Raw genomic sequence first — 19236 nt, 5'->3', positions numbered from 1 at the left:
ATGGACCCCTGGAAAGACGGGAGATTCAGGACGCAGCATTACATTACATGTATGGAGTATTAAAATATGTTTATATCAAAATTACTGTAGTTAACGAAAACTAACAAAATAACTAAAACTAGATTTGAAAAAACATTTTCGTTAACTGAAATAAAAATAAAAACGAGAGTTTAAAAAAAAAAGATAACTAACTGAAACTGTATTGTGTGGTTACAAAACTAACTAAATTATAGTGAAAATGTCCTTCGTTTTCGTCTTTGTCAACTTGTTTCATCCGTAAACCTTTTTGGTTGATATGAAATCTATTTCATCTATCTGGTTTTATGACTTAATAAACTTATTGGGGCTGAGATGGATCAGACAAAGGAAATAAAGGAAACATTTATTGTGACCTTATTGAATCTGGACCCAACAAATACCCCATTACAAAAAAACTACAACTAATAAAAACTAAACTACAACTAATAAAAACTAAACTAAAACTAATAAAAACTAAACTACAACTGATAAAAACTAAACTACAACTAATAAAAACTAAACTACAACTGATAAAAACTAAACTAAAACTAAGTATTTTACGGAAAATAAAAATTCATTAAAACTAGCAAACTCACTCTAAAAACTCAATAAAACTAACTGAATCTGAAAACAAAAATTCACAACGAAATTAAAAGGAAAACTAATGAAAAATCCAAAACTATTATAACCTTGCTCACAGTGTCTCTAAAAATGTAAGAACATTTTTAAAAAGATTATAAATTCATATTAAACAGTGACTTTAGATTGTATATGTTATAAAGGGTCAAAGAAAATATTTATCCAATGCTCTTCGATTTTTGCTCTGAGCTGCACCATGTTCATGAGAATCACCCGTATGGATATATTTGGTCATTTTGTGTCTTTTTTGATCATTTTTTGATAATTTAACATCTATTTTTGGTCATTTTGTGTCTTTTTTTCTAGTCATTTTTACATCTATTTTTGGTCATTTTGTGTCTTTTTTTTTTTGTCATTTTTGGTCATTTTGTGTCTTTTTTAGTCATTTTAAATCTATTTTTGGTCATTTGGTCATCATCCATCCATAAATATAAAATAAAGTATTTTTTATGTCCTAAATATTGACAATTCGCCAGTCCGACATGAACAAACAAAACAAACAAGTTGAGTTGTTGTTTTTCCTGACTGTTTTGAACGCAGCATCAGGTTCCCGCCCCTCCTCCGGCTCCTCTTCCGGTTCAGATCAACATGGCGGCTGCTGGCTGACAGTTTATTTCAGTGTTTTCAGATCAAATAAACTAAATTAATCCGGATCTCTGAGTCCGTTCAGGCCGGCGGTCCCGGTAAACCGGTACACGGTAAGAACCGGGAGGAGAAGTGTTAATGTTCGAAGATTAAACTTCGTGTTCAGAGTATTTGTTTATTTTACAGCGTTAAGTATTAATTAATACGAGTTCAGCTTTTCTTTTAATTGTTTTTATTTTCTTTAGTTTATTAAAAATGTTTCTGTTATTTATTTTTAATACTATTATTTTCCTTTAAATATGTAGACACATTTCTAATTGTCAATATTTAGTCATGTAAACATGTTTTTTTAAATTATTTTATTTAGATTTATTTGTAATATTGATTTTGTATATTGTGATTTAAACATTCTCATTATTTATATAAATATAAAATTAAATTTTATTTAGTTATTGTCAGTAATGTGAATGTTTTGTTAACCCTCTGGAGTCTGAATCCATTTCATCCTGCCTGTATTCACCACTTAATAAATGTTTAAATGCCATGTTGGTATATTTTTTTCACCTATATGACCTGAAAATAATTTATTTTTTTATTCTGACTTACTGGATCAACATTTTGAACCAAAAAGGAAAAACAAAGAAAAACCAACATAAATGTGATCTTGTGATTGTGTGATCATGTCATCAACTCTGGTTTTTATTCTACTGGGACTCTGTTTGATTTGGCTCTTTGTGTTTAGCGTAATAATTTTGGTCATTTTGTGTCTTTTTGGTAATTTTGTGTCTTTTTTTATCATTTTGTGTCATCTGTTTGTTTGTTTTTTGGTCATTTTGTGTCTTTTTTAGTCATTTTGTCTTTTTTAACTCATTTTGTGTCTTTGTAAGTCTTTTTGTGTCTTTTTTTGCTTGTTTTTACGTCTGGATGTCATGACGAAGTCATGCTTTGGAGCTTTTGGAGACTCCAGAGGGTCTAAACATATTCTCATTATTTATATATATTTAAAATACATTTTTAATGAGTTATTGTCAGTAATGTGAATGTTTTGTTAATGAAGTTTAGGTTTGGTGTGAAAATAATAATTTCATAGTTCCTGTTTTTCCATAATCCGATGACTGATCATCTCAAATGTTTTGACCAGGTTCAGACCAGCCGGAACCGGTCCTGGTGCTGACGGATCCGGACTGACCGGACCTGCAGACCCCCATCGTCATGGAGAAGTTTGGGATGAGTTTCGGGGGCGGTCCCGGCAGGAAGGAGCTGCTGGACACCATCGAGTCCCAGAAGAAGCAGCTGGTCCAGTACCAGAGCCGCTTCAAGGACGTGGTCCGGGCCTACAAGAGTCTCCTGAAGGAGAAGGAGGCCCTGGAGGCCAGTCTGAAGGTCCTGACTGTAACCCAGGAGGTGGACCTGAACCAGCACGGCCAGCACGCTACCGCCGCCTCCGACCTCCCGGACGACGGCTGCTCGCTGCACAGCGAGGACAGTGTGGACACGGCGGCGTCCGTGGACACGGCGGCGTCCGTGGACACGCCCACTGAGACCACCAGAGGGGACCAGAGCGAGGAGGACCCGGGAGAACCAGGAAAGTCCGGCTCAATGGTACGTTTTCAAAACTCAAAATCATAAACATTTATTACCCACATAGTAATGACACGAATTCCTCTGTTTGGGTAGAAGCCGTACGAAGTATTTAAAGTTGTACGAAGTCTTTGAAAGTCGTACGAAGAGGACGATTGGACTCTAACACAATGACTTTCTTCCCGTAGACTCTGACGCGGTCCGACGGCGAGGCCGACAGCGGCGTGGCAGCGCCGGAGCAGCAGGCCACGCCTCCTCTCAGCACGGAGGCGGACCGCCGAGTCGCCCAGCTGAAAAACCAACTGAGCACGCTCACCGGCGCCCTCGCCACGGTGACGCAGGAGAAGTCTCGGATGGAGGCGAGCTTCCAGGCCGACAAGCGTCAGCTGAAACAGGAAGTGGAGGAGCTCCAGGACCGTCTGGGCGCCGCGACCTCGCAGCAGGAGGCGGAGCTTCGAGCCCTGCAGCAGCAGCTGGCGGAGAGCCGCGCTCGCATCATCACGCAGCAGCACGAGCGCGAGCAGGAGCAGGGCGACCACGTGCAGCAGCTCCGCGAGCTGCAGAGGATCCTGCAGCAGGAGAGAGACCTGCGGCAGGACGCCGAGCTCCGCCTCCAGGACGCCGCCGCCGCACTCCTGGTGACATCACAGGCCGTGGACCGGGAGGCGGAGTCTGAGGCGCACCTGAACCAGGCGAGGGAGGAACGAGACCAGCTGAGGAGACGACTGCAGGCCGCCGAGGAGGACCAGAAGAGACCTGATCCCAGAGTGGACGAACTGCAGCGACAACTGACGGAGCTGAAGAGCCACCTGGAGCAGCAGATCCACATCGAGACCAGGAAGGTAAGACTAGACCAGGTCCACATCGAGACCAGGAAGGTAAGACTAGACCAGGTCCACAACAAGACTAGACCAGGTCCACATCAAGACTAGACCAGGTCCACAACGAGACCAGGAAAGTAAGACTAGACCAGGTCCACATCGAGACCAGGAAGGTAAGACTAGACCAGGTCCACATCAAGACTAGACCAGGTCCACAACGAGACCAGGAAGGTAAGACTAGACCAGGTCCACAACAAGACTAGACCAGGTCCACATCAAGACTAGACCAGGTCCACAACGAGACCAGGAAAGTAAGACTAGACCAGGTCCACATCGAGACCAGGAAGGTAAGACTAGACCAGGTCCACATCAAGACTAGACCAGGTCCACAACGAGACCAGGAAGGTAAGACTAGACCAGGTCCACAACAAGACTAGACCAGGTCCACATCAAGACTAGACCAGGTCCACAACGAGACCAGGAAAGTAAGACTAGACCAGGTCCACATCGAGACCAGGAAGGTAAGACTAGACCAGGTCCACATCAAGACTAGACCAGGTCCACAACGAGACCAGGAAGGTAAGACTAGACCAGGTCCACAACAAGACTAGACCAGGTCCACATCAAGACTAGACCAGGTCCACAACAAGACCAGGAAGGTAAGACTAGACCAGGTCCACATCAAGACTAGACCAGGTCCACATCGAGACCAGGAAGGTAAGACTAGACCAGGTCCACATCAAGACTAGACCAGGTCCACATCGAGACCAGGTCCACATCAAGACTAGACCAGGTCCACATCGAGACCAGGAAGGTTAGACTAGACCAGGTCCACATCAAGACTAGACCAGGTCCACATCAAGACTAGACCAGGTCCACATCGAGACCAGGAAGGTAAGACTAGACCAGGTCCACATCAAGACTAGACCAGGTCCACATCAAGACTAGACCAGGTCCACATCGAGACCAGGAAGGTAAGACTAGACCAGGTCCACATCAAGACTAGACCAGGTCCACATCAAGACCAGGAAGGTAAGACTAGACCAGGTCCACATCAAGACTAGACCAGGTCCACATCGAGACCAGGAAGGTAAGACTAGACCAGGTCCACATCAAGACTAGACCAGGTCCACATCGAGACCAGGAAGGTAAGACTAGACCAGGTCCACATCAAGACTAGACCAGGTCCACATCGAGACCAGGAAGGTAAGACTAGACCAGGTCCACATCAAGACTAGACCAGGTCCACATCGAGACCAGGAAGGTAAGACTAGACCAGGTCCACATCAAGACTAGACCAGGTCCACATCGAGACCAGGAAGGTAAGACTAGACCAGGTCCACATCAAGACTAGACCAGGTCCACATCGAGACCAGGAAGGTAAGACTAGACCAGATCCACATTGAAACCAGATCCACATTGAGACCAGGAAGGTATGACTAGACCAGATCCACATTGAAACCAGATCCACATTGAGACCAGGAAGGTAAGACTGGACCAGATCCACATCGAGACCAGGAAGGTAAGACTAGACCAGATCCACATTGAAATCAGATCCACATTGAGACCAGGAAGGTAAGACTAGACCAGATCCACATTGAAATCAGATCCACATTGAGACCAGGAAGGTATGACTAGACCAGATCCACATCGAGACCAGGAAGGTAAGACTAGACCAGATCCACATTGAAATCAGATCCACATTTAGACCAGGAAGGTATGACTAGACCAGATCCACATCGAGACCAGGAAGGTATGACTAGACCAGATCCACATCGAGACCAGGAAGGTAAGACTAGATTAGATCCACATTGATCTAAACCAGCTCAGGTTTTTGGTTTCCTAGACATTGTTTTGGGACTCTGATCCAGGTCTTGCAGGTCTTGCAGGTCCAGGTCTTCTCCTGACCATGTGGTTGTTTTCAGGGCTGCGAGGCGGAGGAGCGGGCCGGCGAGCGCGCCCAGGCGGCGGAGGTTCGGGTCGCCGGTCTGGAGCAGCGAGTCTCCGAGTTGTCGGAGCTGCTGGGTTCCTGCGAGAAGACGAGGCAGCGCGACCAGCAGGCGGCTCAGAGGCTCCGGGACCGGATCCTGCAGCTGGACACCGAGAACAAAACGCTCGCCATCGCCGCCACCGCGTCCCGCCGGAGGAGCTCCGCCGCCGACCTCGCCGGCGCCGACGAGTCGCAGCTGGACGTCTCCGCCCTGAAGGAGAAGATGGAGAAGGTGAAGAAGCTGCTGCTGCTGGCGGCGCAGAGGAACCCGGAGCAGAACATTCAGAACATCCTGGACGCCTCGCCGGAGCCCGGCGGCGGCGGCGGCGAGAAGACGGCGGCGTTCTACCAGCAGGAGCTGCGGCAGGTGCACTGAATTTACTTTTTACAGTTATTTATTGTTTTCTTTTACTATTTTAAACTTGTTTCTAAATTGTTTTTTGTTTTTTATTAATGTTCTTTTTTAGAGTTGTTTTTTAGCATTTTTTTAAAACTGTTTTTAATTTTTTTTAAATATGAATTAATTAATATTTAAAATTTTGCTTAAAGGTGCGGGACGAGTTTGAGCGCTACAAGCTGCGAGCGCAGGTCGTTCTGAAGAACAAGAACGCCAAAGATGGCTGCCAGGCGAAGGAGCTGGAGGAGGTGCGGGACCAGCTGGCCGAGCTCAAGGAGAAGTACATCAACCTGCGTATCCATAGCGACGAGGCCGAGACCCGCCACCGCCACCAGCTGGAGGAGGGGCAGCAGCACGCCGCCGCGCTGCAGCTCGCCCACCGGCAGGAAGCGGAGCGGGCGGAGTCGCTGCACCGCGACGACCTGCTGCGGCTGGAGGCGGAGCTCCACAAGCAGCGAGAGAGGACCATGGCGCTGCTGCACGAGAAGGACCGCGAGCTGGAGAGGCTGCGGGCGGCGGCGGCGCCCGGAGACAACGCGGCCTGTTTACAGGTGTGTATACTGGTATTTTTAATGGTGTTTACAGGTGTTTTTAATGGTGTTTACAGGTGTTTCTAATGGTCTTTTTAATGGTGTTTTTAATGGTGTTTACAGGTGTTTTTAATGGTGTTTACAGGTGTTTCTAATGGTCTTTTTAATGGTGTTTTTAATGGTGTTTACAGGTGTTTTTAATGGTGTTTACAGGTGTTTTTAATGGTGTTTACAGGTGTTTTTAATGGTGTTTACAGGTGTTTACAGACGACGACCACGAGAGCGCCGAGGGTGACATCATCAGCCAGGCGCTGCGGCGGGCGGCGCCCAATGAGCCCACGCTGCTGCTTTACGCTGAGCAGCTCGCCAGGAAGGAGGTGGAGGCAGGCGGGCTGCGGCGCCAGAAGAACCGGCTGGAGGAGGACGTGCACCAGCTGCAGGCGAGGGTCATCGCCAACGCCGAGCGCCACGAGGAGGAGACGGCCGAGCTGCGAGGGCGACTCGACAAGCTGATCCGAGACCAGAACCGAGAGGGCGCCAACATGGAGTACCTGAAGAACGTCATCTATAAGTTCCTCACGCTGCAGGACGCCAGCGGGCGCCAGCAGACGCTCAACGCAATCCTGACCATCCTGCACTTCAGCCCGCAGGAGAAGACGCACGTCCAGCGGCTGCAGAGCGCCACCTGGTGGACCAACACCAGATAATAGACCTGCAGAGCTCCACCTGGTGGACCAACACCAGATAATAGACCTGCAGAGCGCCACCTGGTGGACCAACACCAGATAATAGACCTGCAGAGCGCCACCTGGTGGACCAACACCAGATAATAGACCTGCAGAGCTCCACCTGGTGGACCAACACCAGATAATAGACCTGCAGAGGGCCACCTGGTGGACCAACACCAGATAATAGACCTGCAGAGCGCCACCTGGTGGACCAACACCAGATAATAGACCTGCAGAGCTCCACCTGGTGGACCAACACCAGATAATAGACCTGCAGAGGGCCACCTGGTGGACCAACACCAGATAATAGACCTGCAGAGCGCCACCTGGTGGACCAACACCAGATAATAGACCTGCAGAGCGCCACCTGGTGGACCAACACCAGATAATAGACCTGCAGAGCGCCACCTGGTGGACCAACACCAGATAATAGACCTGCAGAGGGCCACCTGGTGGACCAACACCAGATAATAGACCTGCAGAGCTCCACCTGGTGGACCAACACCAGATAATAGACCTGCAGAGGGCCACCTGGTGGACCAACACCAGATAATAGACCTGCAGAGGGCCACCTGGTGGACCAACACCAGATAATAGACCTGCAGAGGGCCACCTGGTGGACCAACACCAGATAATAGACCTGCAGAGCTCCACCTGGTGGACCAACACCAGATAATAGACCTGCAGAGCGCCACCTGGTGGACCAACACCAGATAATAGACCTTTAAATGATTAAAACCTGGATGGAGTCTGGTTCTGAGGGTAAAGTTAATATTATATGAATTTTACAATTCCACACTGTCATTTATCAGACAATATGAATGAAGTTCTGTGTTTAACTTCTATATTTAACTCATATGTATATTTTTGATTCTGAAGTTGAAATTAAACTATTTTTCCTTCTTCAAAAACTTCTGTCGTTTATTCGTCTGATGACTGTTAATAATAATGGAGTCTGGTGCAGCAGAGCTTTAAATCAATGTATAGTTTTGTTTTTGTTTTTCTACAGTTTTTTTTAAGATGTTTAAAAAATATTTTTACTATAGTTTGTACATTTTTCAAAAATAGAATGTTATGCTTTTAACCTGTAGCATTTTGAGATTTCCTGTAATGTAAAGTGCATTACAAATGAAATGTATTATTATTATTATTATTACATTTTTCAAAACCATTTTTAAACAATTTATTTAAAAGTTTGTTTTTTTAAAACATTTTTTATGAAGTTCTTTTTTAGAGTTTTTAGCATTGTTTGTTTTTAAACTCTTTTTAAAGTTTTTTAAATATGTTTTAACAGTTTTTTCTTTAACTGTATTTTGTACATTTTTGAAAACCATTTAAAAAAAATGTATTTAAAAGTTTGTTTTTTTAAAACTTTGTTTTGTAGTTTTTTTTAAAACATTTTTTATAAACGTTCTTTGAGAGTTGTTTTCCGTTTTTAGCATTGTTTGAACAAGTGTTTAAACTGGTTTTTGTAATATACTTTCACCTTTTTTTGACACAAAGTTTCCTGATGTAGATCATTGAAGGTATTTGTCCAGTTTTATGTTGAATCAGTTCGCATTAATCAGGATGAATATTATCTGAGATTTAATGAGAATAAACGGATCTAAAGGAGCTGAAATAACTCCATGACCATAAAATGATGGTTTTCTTAATGGATTCTGGTGCAGCAGATTATTAACCAACAGGATTCTTTTAATAAAAGACTCAAAGTTTCAGAAAAAACTGTTTATTATGAGGACACGATCAATACATCGATCTGATCAGAAATAATAAATACCCAGGAAGTCCTTTTCACATCTAAACTAAATACTTATAGAATATTTTAACAATAATAATAATAATAACATTCAGTCCAGTCTGATACAAAAATAACACATTTGTTACATTATTAAAACAATTATTTTAAATAAAAAAACAAAAAGTTTTAAGCTTTAACCACAGATGTGTATCAGTGTGTCAGTGTACCCTCAGTAGCGTCTGCAGGTCTCTGGGCAGCGAGCTGATGATGTCACTGATGACGCCGTCCAATCGGAGCAGGACGCCGTCCTTCACCGTCAGCTGCTGCCGCCGCGCCTTCACCAGCTTCTCTCTGAGCTTCAGAACCAAGTCGACGAGTTCCACCTCAGACTTGTCTCGAGTCCAAGTCACCAGGTCCTGACAGACAGAGTGCAGGGTCACAACACACCAGTTTACTGGTGTTTACAGGTGTTTACAGGTGTTTACTGGTGTTTACTGGTGTTTACAGGTGTTTACAGGTGTTTACTGGTGTTTACTGGTGTTTACAGGTGTTTACAGGTGTTTACTGGTGTTTACTGGTGTTTACAGGTGTTTACAGGTGTTTACTGGTGTTTACAGGTGTTTACAGGTGTTTACTGGTGTTTACTGGTGTTTACAGGTGTTTACTGGTGTTTACTGGTGTTTACAGGTGTTTACTGGTGTTTACTGGTGTTTACAGGTGTTTACAGGTGTTTACAGGTGTTTACTGGTGTTTACAGGTGTTTACTGGTGTTTACTGGTGTTTACAGGTGTTTACAGGTGTTTACTGGTGTTTACAGGTGTTTACAGGTGTTTACAGGTGTTTACTGGTGTTTACTGGTGTTTACAGGTGTTTACTGGTGTTTACAGGTGTTTACAGGTGTTTACTGGTGAACTCACAGCGTCACTGATGACCTCCAGGTGAAGACTCTCCAGTTTCTGCGTCATCTCTTTGTGCCGTTGGCGAAACCATCCATCAAAGTTTGGAGACCTGAAGAACTTCCTGTCAGCAGATCAGAAAATATCAACGACAACATAATCAACGACTAAAAGAAGGAAAGAAAAGTCTCCCAGTTCTCATAGGTCTCTAATTAAAAACAATATTTATTCTGTTTATTGACTGTAACTAAAAGTTCCTTCAGGACAAACGCCATAAACAAACTTTATTCTAAAAGTTACGACTTAGTTAACGACGTGATGAAGAAGGCGTCTGGCACCTCCTCACCTGTACAGACCCACCCAGTCCTCACCTGTACAGACCCACCCAGTCCTCACCTGTACAGACCCATCCAGTCCTCACCTGTACAGACCCATCCAGTCCTCACCTGTACAGACCCACCCAGTCCTCACCTGTACAGACCCATCCAGTCCTCACCTGTACAGACCCATCCAGTCCTCACCTGTACAGACCCACCCAGTCCTCACCTGTACAGACCCATCCAGTCCTCACCTGTACAGACCCATCCAGTCCTCACCTGTACAGACCCACCCAGTCCTCACCTGTACAGACCCACCCAGTCCTCACCTGTACAGACCCACCCAGTCCTCACCTGTACAGACCCATCCAGTCCTCACCTGTACAGACCCATCCAGTCCTCACCTGTACAGACCCATCCAGTCCTCACCTGTACAGACCCACCCAGTCCTCACCTGTACAGACCCATCCAGTCCTCACCTGTACAGACCCATCCAGTCCCCTCTGAGCCCCGAGGTGAGCTGTGGTCCTGTGTGGTCCAGCGTCGACATGAACTCGTCCTGACTGAACGGTCGAATCTGAGGAGGAGTCTGAACAAACAAACACCTGTCAACACCTGAGACCCAGTGACATCATCACTGTGAGGTCATCACCGTGAGGTCATCACCATCCATTTCCTGTTTACCTTCCACGGAGTCACCGACCTCTGCAGGGGCATCAGGCTCGCCATGTAGCGCTCCTGTCAGACAAGATACAGGGTTTACACACATTTTTGGTAATTTTGTGTCGGAGCAATCTGATTGGCTGTTGCTGTCGGAGCGATCTGATTGGCTGCTGGCTCACCAGAGGGATGATGAAGCTCTGAGTGAGCTCCAGCAGGTGTCTCCTCAGGATGGCACTCTGAGCCTCCGACGGCCTCTTCCTCTGGATCCCCTGAACACACCGCCAATCAATCAATCAATCAACCAACCAACCAACCAACCAATCAATCAATCAATAATAATAATAATAATAATAATAATAATAACGTTCTGACCTTGAGCAGTCTCTTTATCAGGATCTTGTCTTTGTGCAGAAACGTCTTGAACGACGTGTAGATACCTGCAGGAAGTTGACACGATGATAATAATTATAATAAATACCTGTCATACAGGAACAGGTAAGGTGACTCAGGTGAGTAAAGACTCAGGTGAGTAAAGACTCAGGTGAGTGAGGACTCAGGTGAGTGAGGACTCAGGTGAGTGAGGACTCAGGTGAGTAAAGACTCAGGTGAGTAAAGACTCAGGTGAGTGAGGACTCAGGTGAGTGAGGACTCAGGTGAGTAAAGACTCAGGTGAGTAAAGACTCAGGTGAGTGAGGACTCAGGTGAGTAAAGACTCAGGTGAGTGAGGACTCAGGTGAGTGAGGACTCAGGTGAGTAAAGACTCAGGTGACTTACCTGGTTTGGTGTCGAGGGTTTTCAGTTTGGACAGTTTCTTCACCTTCACCTGTTTGGGTACATCACCTGACCGACAGCAGACACACTTATTATTATTATTATTATGATTATTATTATTATTATCATTAATATTATGATGATGATGATTATTATTAATATTAATATTATTAATATTATTATTATGATTATTATTATTATCATTAATATTATGATTATTATTATTATTATTATTATTTACTCTTACCTGCCATCTTGGTTTCTCCCAGTCGGACGACGTGCGGCCAGTTCTGAAACGTCTTGATGAAGAACGGGTTGGTGACGCCCAGGACCACGTTAGGCCTGACAGGTGAGACAGGTGAGACAGACAGGTGAGACAGTAGGGACAGACAGGTGGACAGACAGGTGTGACAGGTGGACAGACAGGTGAGACAGGTCACACAGACAGGTGGCAGACAGAAAGACTGTCGAGGGTCCTTCCTCCAGAGTCGGGTCCTCCAGAGCTGAGGCCAGAGAAGTTCCTAGTAGAACCACTAATGGAGCCTTCAGTCTGCAGCTGTGTGTCATTGTGTAACTGGACGTCCTGATTAAATTCAGCTCCACAATTTAAAAACCAGTTCACAACATGGATGTGTCTTTAATATCAGCACTCTGACACATATTATATAATTATTATTATATTAGTGGAAATGGAAGAAGATGCTTTAAAGTTGAATCTCCACGATTTATCAAGTAAAAGCCACAAAGTGATTAAACCTGAATATTTCACTGATCCTGGATGAATTTAGCCGCCACTTAGTTTCATAAAAGCAGCGGAGCATAACTCACCATGGAGATGTGATCTGGGATTTATTTTATTTTATTTGACAGTACAGTACAATAATAGTTATTTATAGATAACAATGAGGGATAATAGCGGACTGTCCGTCTGTTATCACAATAAACAAATCTATAACTCTATGAATGGCATAGCAGCGAATACTTTACACATCGTACATCATCATCCGACACATATTTATGAATTAACATTAGTAATCAATTAACTTAACTGGTAATGTATCAAGATGATGTTTACTGTCTTTTAGCTAAATATTCAGGCATTTGTTTATGGATATTGTTTGTACGACTTTGAACACAAGTTTTGTAAGTTATGTGACAACAAATATTCAGTGTAAACTGAAAATACTTATTTAAATGCATATTGCGCGGCCGGCGTCGCTGTTTCTACGCTCGCCAGGTAGACTGATGTGCACAATGCATTATGGGTAGTCGGAGCACACGGAGGATAAACACATGCATCCTTGGAATTTGGGTAAAAGAAAGACTCTCGACGGAAAATCCTTCAAATTCAGCGTTTGAGGATCCTTCCTTGACTTTGGGATACAGCCACAGACAGGTGAGACAAACAGACAGGTGGGTTCAGACAGACAGGTCTTACGGGGCCTGGGTCCTGGTGGTGAACTCTCTGAACTCGCTGTCGTGGACGGTGAAATACGGACGGAAGTCGCAGCAGAACTTCAGTGGACTGATGCAGCTGAGAGAGAGACACACACGGTTACCACCGTTACCACAGCAACCACACAAACACCGCCCTCCCATTGGTCGCCAACAAATTCTCTGACAAGGTTGAGATACCTGACGAGAGCCAGCACGGTCTCTGAGGAGACGGTGGGAGACGGCGCCATGACGACCACGGGTTCCCCCAGCAACATGAGCTCCCAGAACATCTGGAGGTGGACCAGCACCGACTGGAAACACCTGCAGGGTCAGAGGTCAGGGGTCAGAGCTAACAAAAATAATAACACAGTAATAAGTTTTATAAATGGTGTTTCAACTACAGTCCAATACCCGGAATGAGGCGGTCTCACTCGCCGAAACGCCCCTAATCTGAATATGAGCCGTCCTAGCGGTCTTTGACGGGACTTTTTTAGTCCCTGTAGAAGAGCAGGGCCGTTTTTCTCTCCTGAAAAAAGCCTGGTTGCTGATTGGATAGAACGCTAAGCAGGATGTGACGTAGTACTGGACGCCACAACAACACGCGCCATTTGTAAAAAACTTAGCAACTTTGTTGCTATATTTAGCGCCTTTTCAGACCCCCTTAGCGACTGGAGACAAATCCAGAGACTTTTTCTGGTGTTATTGGAGACTTTTGGAGACTCGTTCTTACTCTTCTTAACAAGCTGCCGGCCTCCGTGGCTCTTCTTAATGAACCACGGGGGCCGGCAGCTCTTCTTAACGAGGCGCGGGGGCCGGCAGCTCTTCTTAACGAGCCGCGGGGGCTGAAAATATCCTCCATATTTCTGTAATAATAAGAGCAGCGGGACCGACCTGAAGAGGTCGAGCTCGTGGATGGTAGGCAGCAGCGTCGGAGCAGGCAGCAGGTTCTGAGGACACAAATTAAACTTTATTACAGTTATTATTATTATTATTAATATAAATATGAGAAGTTATTAATAATAACCTCTCTAGCAGCTGGTTTGACTGGACTTCCTCCTGGTTTGTCTGTTTTTGAAGGAATCCGAACCTGAAAAATAAAAACAAACAAAAATTTAAAAACAAACGTAAAAATAACTTTAAAAAGATAAGGGCATAAGACCACGCCCCTCTCACCTGTAAGACCACGCCCCTCTCACCTGTAAGACCACGCCGCCACTCACCTGTAAGACCACGCCCCCTCACTCACCTGTACGACCACGCCCCCTCACGCACCTGTAAGACCACGCCCCTCTCTCACCTGCAAGACCATACCCCTCTCACCTGTAAGACCACGCCCCCTAACTCAGCTGTAAGACCACGCCCCCTCTCACCTGTAAGACCACGCCCCTCTCTCACCTGTAAGACCACGCCCCTCTCACCTGTAAGACCACGCCGCCGCTCACCTGTAAGACCACGCCCCCTCACTCACCTGTAAGACCACGCCCCTCTCTCACCAGTAAGACCACGCCCCTCACTCACCTGTAAGACCCCACCCCCTAACTGACATTTAACCACGCCCCCCTCACTCACCTGTAAGACCACGCCCCTCACTCACCTGTAAGACCACGCCCATCAGCGGCAGGTTGAGGGTCAGCCCAGGTACGGGAGCAGGCCATTGGTCGATCTCGTTACACACTGTGACAGAAAGACGACTGGTGAGATTTTAGTGGCGTGATGTCATAATTACTAGGTCCCTGTAAGCATGACATCATCATCACCTGCTTCCAGACATGGCGCCAGTTTCTCAAAGAACTCCGGAGCGACGATCTGCAGCAACGAGTGGAACAGGTGAGGGTATGGATACCTGGACACCAGCACCAGAGACTGGAAGAGAACAGGTGAGAAAACACGTGTGAACAAGTGAGAACAGGTGAGAACAGGTGAGAAAACAGGTGAGAACAGGTGACACAGGTAAGAAAACATGTGACAACAGGTGAGAACAGGTAAGAAAACAGGTGAGAACAGGTGAGAAAACAGGTGTGAACAGGTGAGAAAACACGTGTGAACAGGTGTGAACAGGTGAGAACAGGTGAGAAAACAGGTGTGAACAAGTGAGAACAGGTGAGAACAGGTGAGAAAACAGGTGTGAACAGGTGACAACAGGTTAGAACAGGTGAGAAAACAGGTGAGAACAGGTGACACAGGTAAGAAAACATGTGACAACAGGTGAGAACAGGTAAGAAAACAGGTGAGAACAGGTGAGAAAACAGGTGTGAACAGGTGTGAACAGGTGAGAAAACACGTGTGAACAGGTGTGAACAGGTGAGAACAGGTGAGAAAACAGGTGTGAACAAGTGAGAACAGGTGAGAACAGGTGAGAAAACAGGTGTGAACAGGTGACAACAGGTTAGAACAGGTGAGAAAACAGGTGAGAACAGGTGACACAGGTAAGAAAACATGTGACAACAGGTGAGAACAGGTAAGAAAACAGGTGAGAACAGGTGAGAAAACACGTGTGAACAAGTGAGAACAGGTGAAAACAGGTGTGAACAGGTGAGAACAGGTGAGAAAACAGGTGAAAACAGGTGAAAACAGGTGAAAACTGGTGAAAACTGGTGAGAACAGGTGAGAACAGGTGAGAACAGGTGAAAACTGGTGAAAACTGGTGAGAACAGGTGAGAACAGGTGAGAACAGGTGAAAGCAGGTGAAAACAGGTGAAAACAGGTGAAAACAGGTGAAAACTGGTGAAAACTGGTGAGAACAGGTGAGAACAGGTGAGAAAACAGGTGAGAACAGGTGAGAAAACAGGTGAGAACAGGTGAGAACAGGTGAGAACAGGTGAGAACAGGTGAGAACAGGTGACCTCTGACCTTCTGGAAGTATCCTCTCTTGACAGAAACGTCCTTCACTTGTCTGAAATAGACGAAACCAAAGAAATGGGACGATTCACTCTGCAGAGACACAAGACACAAAATGTTAATGTTTCCTGTCTCACCCTTCCCGTCTCACCCTTCCCGTCTCACTCTCCTACCTGCAGGGTGGGGGGGGCGTCCCGGTTGTAAACGTCTTCTCGGCTCCTCGCCGCTCGCCGTCCGACCGACTGGCGCAGCCGGAAGCTGAACTGCGTGTCCCCGAGGCATCCTAGGAAATGAACAGGTGACACTCGTGACCTTTGACCTGTGGCTGACAGCAGCTGTTTACCTGAGCAGAGCGGAGTTTACCTGAGTATGAGTCGGGGAAGGACAGGTAGCAGATGCTGGTTTTCTGACAACAAATCACAAACAAAAGTCATAATGTTACCAAAAGTGGCACAAAAATTTCATAAAATGACCAAAAAAAGACACAAAATGACCAAAACCAGATGTAAAATGACCAAAGAAGAGAAGTTACCTCCTTCTCAGTGAGCTTCACGTCCTGAGGATACACCAGCTGGAACAACAACACAACAAACAACAACAACACTCTCAGATTTATGCTCCTTTAGTAATATATCAAATAAATCTAGAATAACATGAAGTTTTATTCATCTCACAGATTTCTGTTGAATCCAAACTTAACAAAAAGGATTTTATTCTGTTCAACGGTCTCTGATTCATTCTGCTGCAGGAGATTTTAATAATTTATAAGAGCTGGAAACACATAAAGACACATAAAGTCTGTATCACAGCATCTTCATCATCATCATCATCTTCATCATCATCATCCTCAGCAGTTTTTAATATAACACACTAAATGCTGTTAATAATCCAGCTGTAATGTTTGAACCTGTCAGACTGGAACCAGGTCACATTCACCATGCTGAACATTTAACCTTTAACCTTTTATTTACCTGCTGACAGGTGATAAAGCGTCACTTTATGGATCATAATAAATCCTGATCATATAATGTTCCCTTCGGCTGTAATGACCCGGTCCGGTCTGACAGAACCGGGTCTCTGTGGTCCTGGACCCGTCCTGCAGCCTGCCCATCCTCTGGTCCGGATGCTAACGATGCTAAGCTAACAGCCTACCTGAGTCTGGTCCGGATGCTAACGATGCTAAGCTAACAGCCTACCTCTATGGCTTGTCCGAGCTCCAGGTCGAAGGTGACGACACACACACACTCCAGCCAGCAGGAGAAGCGCGTCCACGGGCCCCGGGTGTCCGGGTCCGGGGCCCCCGGGCCCCCCGGGAACCCGGAGCCGTCCAGCGGGTTCATCACGACCGGATCAGAGCTCCGCCGGCAGCGGCCCTCCTCCTCCGGGCTCCGCTGCTCCGTCACAGTCCGGAGAACTGCTGGAGCCCCCTGCTGGGGAGGAGGACCAGGTTATTGTTATTATTATTATTATTATTATTATTATTATTATTATTATTATTATTATTATTATTATTATTATTATTATTATTATTATTATTATTAGAGCTGGAGCCCCCTGCTGGGGAGGAGGACCAGGTTATTGTTATTATTATTATTATTATTATTATTATTATTATTATTATTATTATTATTATTGTTATTATTATTATTATTATTATTAGAGCTGAAGCCCCCTGCTGGGGAGGAGGACCAGGTTATTGTTATTATTATTATTATTATTATTATTATTAGAGCTGGAGCCCCCTGCTGGGGAGGAGGACCAGGTTATTGTTATTATTATTATTATTATTATTATTATTATTAGAGCTGGAGCCCCCTGCTGGGGAGGAGGACCAGGTTATTGTTATTATTATTATTATTATTATTATTATTATTATTATTATTATTATTATTAGAGCTGAAGCCCCCTGCTGGGGAGGAGGACCAGGTTATTGTTATTATTATTATTATTATTATTATTATTATTATTATTGTTATTATTATTATTATTATTATTAGAGCTGAAGCCCCCTGCTGGGGAGGAGGACCAGGTTATTGTTATTATTATTATTATTATTATTATTATTAGAGCTGGAGCCCCCTGCTGGGGAGGAGGACCAGGTTATTGTTATTATTATTATTATTATTATTATTATTATTAGAGCTGGAGCCCCCTGCTGGGGAGGAGGACCAGGTTATTGTTATTATTATTATTATTATTATTATTATTATTATTATTATTATTATTATTAGAGCTGAAGCCCCCTGCTGGGGAGGAGGACCAGGTTATTGTTATTATTATTATTATTATTATTATTATTATTATTATTATTATTATTATTATTAGAGCTGGAGCCCCCTGCTGGGGAGGAGGACCAGGTTATTGTTATTATTATTATTATTATTATTATTATTAGAGCTGGAGCCCCCTGCTGGGGAGGAGGACCAGGTTATTGTTATTATTATTATTATTATTATTAGAGCTGAAGCCCCCTGCTGGGGAGGAGGACCAGGTTATTGTTATTATTATTATTATTATTATTATTATTATTATTATTATTATTAGAGCTGGAGCCCCCTGCTGGGGAGGAGGACCAGGTTATTGTTATTATTATTATTATTATTATTATTATTATTATTATTATTATTAGAGCTGAAGCCCCCTGCTGGGGAGGAGGACCAGGTTATTGTTATTATTATTATTATTATTATTATTATTATTATTATTATTATTATTATTATTATTATTATTAGAGCTGAAGCCCCCTGCTGGGGAGGAGGACCAGGTTATTGTTATTATTATTATTATTATTATTATTATTATTAGAGCTGGAGCCCCCTGCTGGGGAGGAGGACCAGGTTATTGTTATTATTATTATTATTATTATTATTATTATTATTATTATTATTATTATTAGAGCTGAAGCCCCCTGCTGGGGAGGAGGACCAGGTTATTGTTATTATTATTATTATTATTATTATTATTATTAGAGCTGGAGCCCCCTGCTGGGGAGGAGGACCAGGTTATTGTTATTATTATTATTATTATTATTATTATTATTATTATTATTAGAGCTGGAGCCCCCTGCTGGGGAGGAGGACCAGGTTATTGTTATTATTATTATTATTATTATTATTATTATTATTATTATTAGAGCTGAAGCCCCCTGCTGGGGAGGAGGACCAGGTTATTGTTATTATTATTATTATTATTATTATTATTATTATTATTATTATTATTATTAGAGCTGAAGCCCCCTGCTGGGGAGGAGGACCAGGTTATTGTTATTATTATTATTGTTATTA

The 19236-nt window shown here is 44.3% G+C and overlaps 2 protein-coding genes across 2 annotated transcripts; one reads left to right on the top strand and one right to left on the bottom strand.

The window, feature by feature from the left end:
* The first annotated feature begins 1036 nt into the window (after positions 1-1036).
* gcc1 (GRIP and coiled-coil domain containing 1) lies at positions 1037-8458 on the top strand. Its single transcript, XM_059325950.1, has 6 exons — positions 1037-1355; positions 2384-2844; positions 3012-3665; positions 5570-6001; positions 6184-6582; positions 6819-8458. Exons 2-6 carry the CDS (start codon positions 2455-2457, stop codon positions 7266-7268), a joined length of 2325 nt encoding a protein of 774 aa, XP_059181933.1. The 5' UTR covers positions 1037-1355; positions 2384-2454; the 3' UTR covers positions 7269-8458.
* A 544-nt stretch (positions 8459-9002) lies between these two features.
* Positions 9003-17331, bottom strand: dennd6b (DENN/MADD domain containing 6B). The gene is made up of 19 exons (XM_059325987.1): positions 17149-17331; positions 16485-16523; positions 16316-16358; positions 16126-16235; positions 15965-16045; positions 14872-14977; positions 14709-14788; positions 14139-14201; positions 14006-14061; positions 13313-13435; positions 13116-13211; positions 11925-12019; positions 11681-11746; positions 11279-11343; positions 11086-11175; positions 10928-10981; positions 10723-10832; positions 9948-10050; positions 9003-9446 (listed from the first exon to the last, which is right to left on the bottom strand). The coding sequence occupies exons 1-19, from the start codon at positions 17290-17292 to the stop codon at positions 9249-9251; spliced, it is 1722 nt and encodes a 573-aa protein (XP_059181970.1). The 5' UTR covers positions 17293-17331; the 3' UTR covers positions 9003-9248.
* Between the last annotated feature and the right edge of the window lie 1905 nt (positions 17332-19236).

This window comes from Centropristis striata, chromosome 22 (genome assembly GCF_030273125.1).
Source record: "Centropristis striata isolate RG_2023a ecotype Rhode Island chromosome 22, C.striata_1.0, whole genome shotgun sequence".
Classification (NCBI taxonomy): Eukaryota; Metazoa; Chordata; class Actinopteri; order Perciformes; family Serranidae; genus Centropristis; species Centropristis striata.
This window is presented reverse-complemented; position numbering and strand designations above follow the sequence as displayed.

Coding starts and splice junctions, on each gene's coding strand:
- gcc1 (XM_059325950.1), top strand. CDS start 2,455: ATGGAGAAGTTTGGGATGAGTTTCGGGGGCGGTCCCGGCAGGAAGGAG. Junction 2,845..3,011: donor CAGGAAAGTCCGGCTCAATG/GTACGTTTTCAA, acceptor TTCTTCCCGTAG/ACTCTGACGCGGTCCGACGG. Junction 6,002..6,183: donor ACCAGCAGGAGCTGCGGCAG/GTGCACTGAATT, acceptor TTTTGCTTAAAG/GTGCGGGACGAGTTTGAGCG.
- dennd6b (XM_059325987.1), bottom strand. CDS start 17,292: ATGAACCCGCTGGACGGCTCCGGGTTCCCGGGGGGCCCGGGGGCCCCG. Junction 14,789..14,871: donor GGCGCCATGTCTGGAAGCAG/GTGATGATGATG, acceptor TTTCTGTCACAG/TGTGTAACGAGATCGACCAA. Junction 12,020..13,115: donor ACCACCAGGACCCAGGCCCC/GTAAGACCTGTC, acceptor CTCACCTGTCAG/GCCTAACGTGGTCCTGGGCG.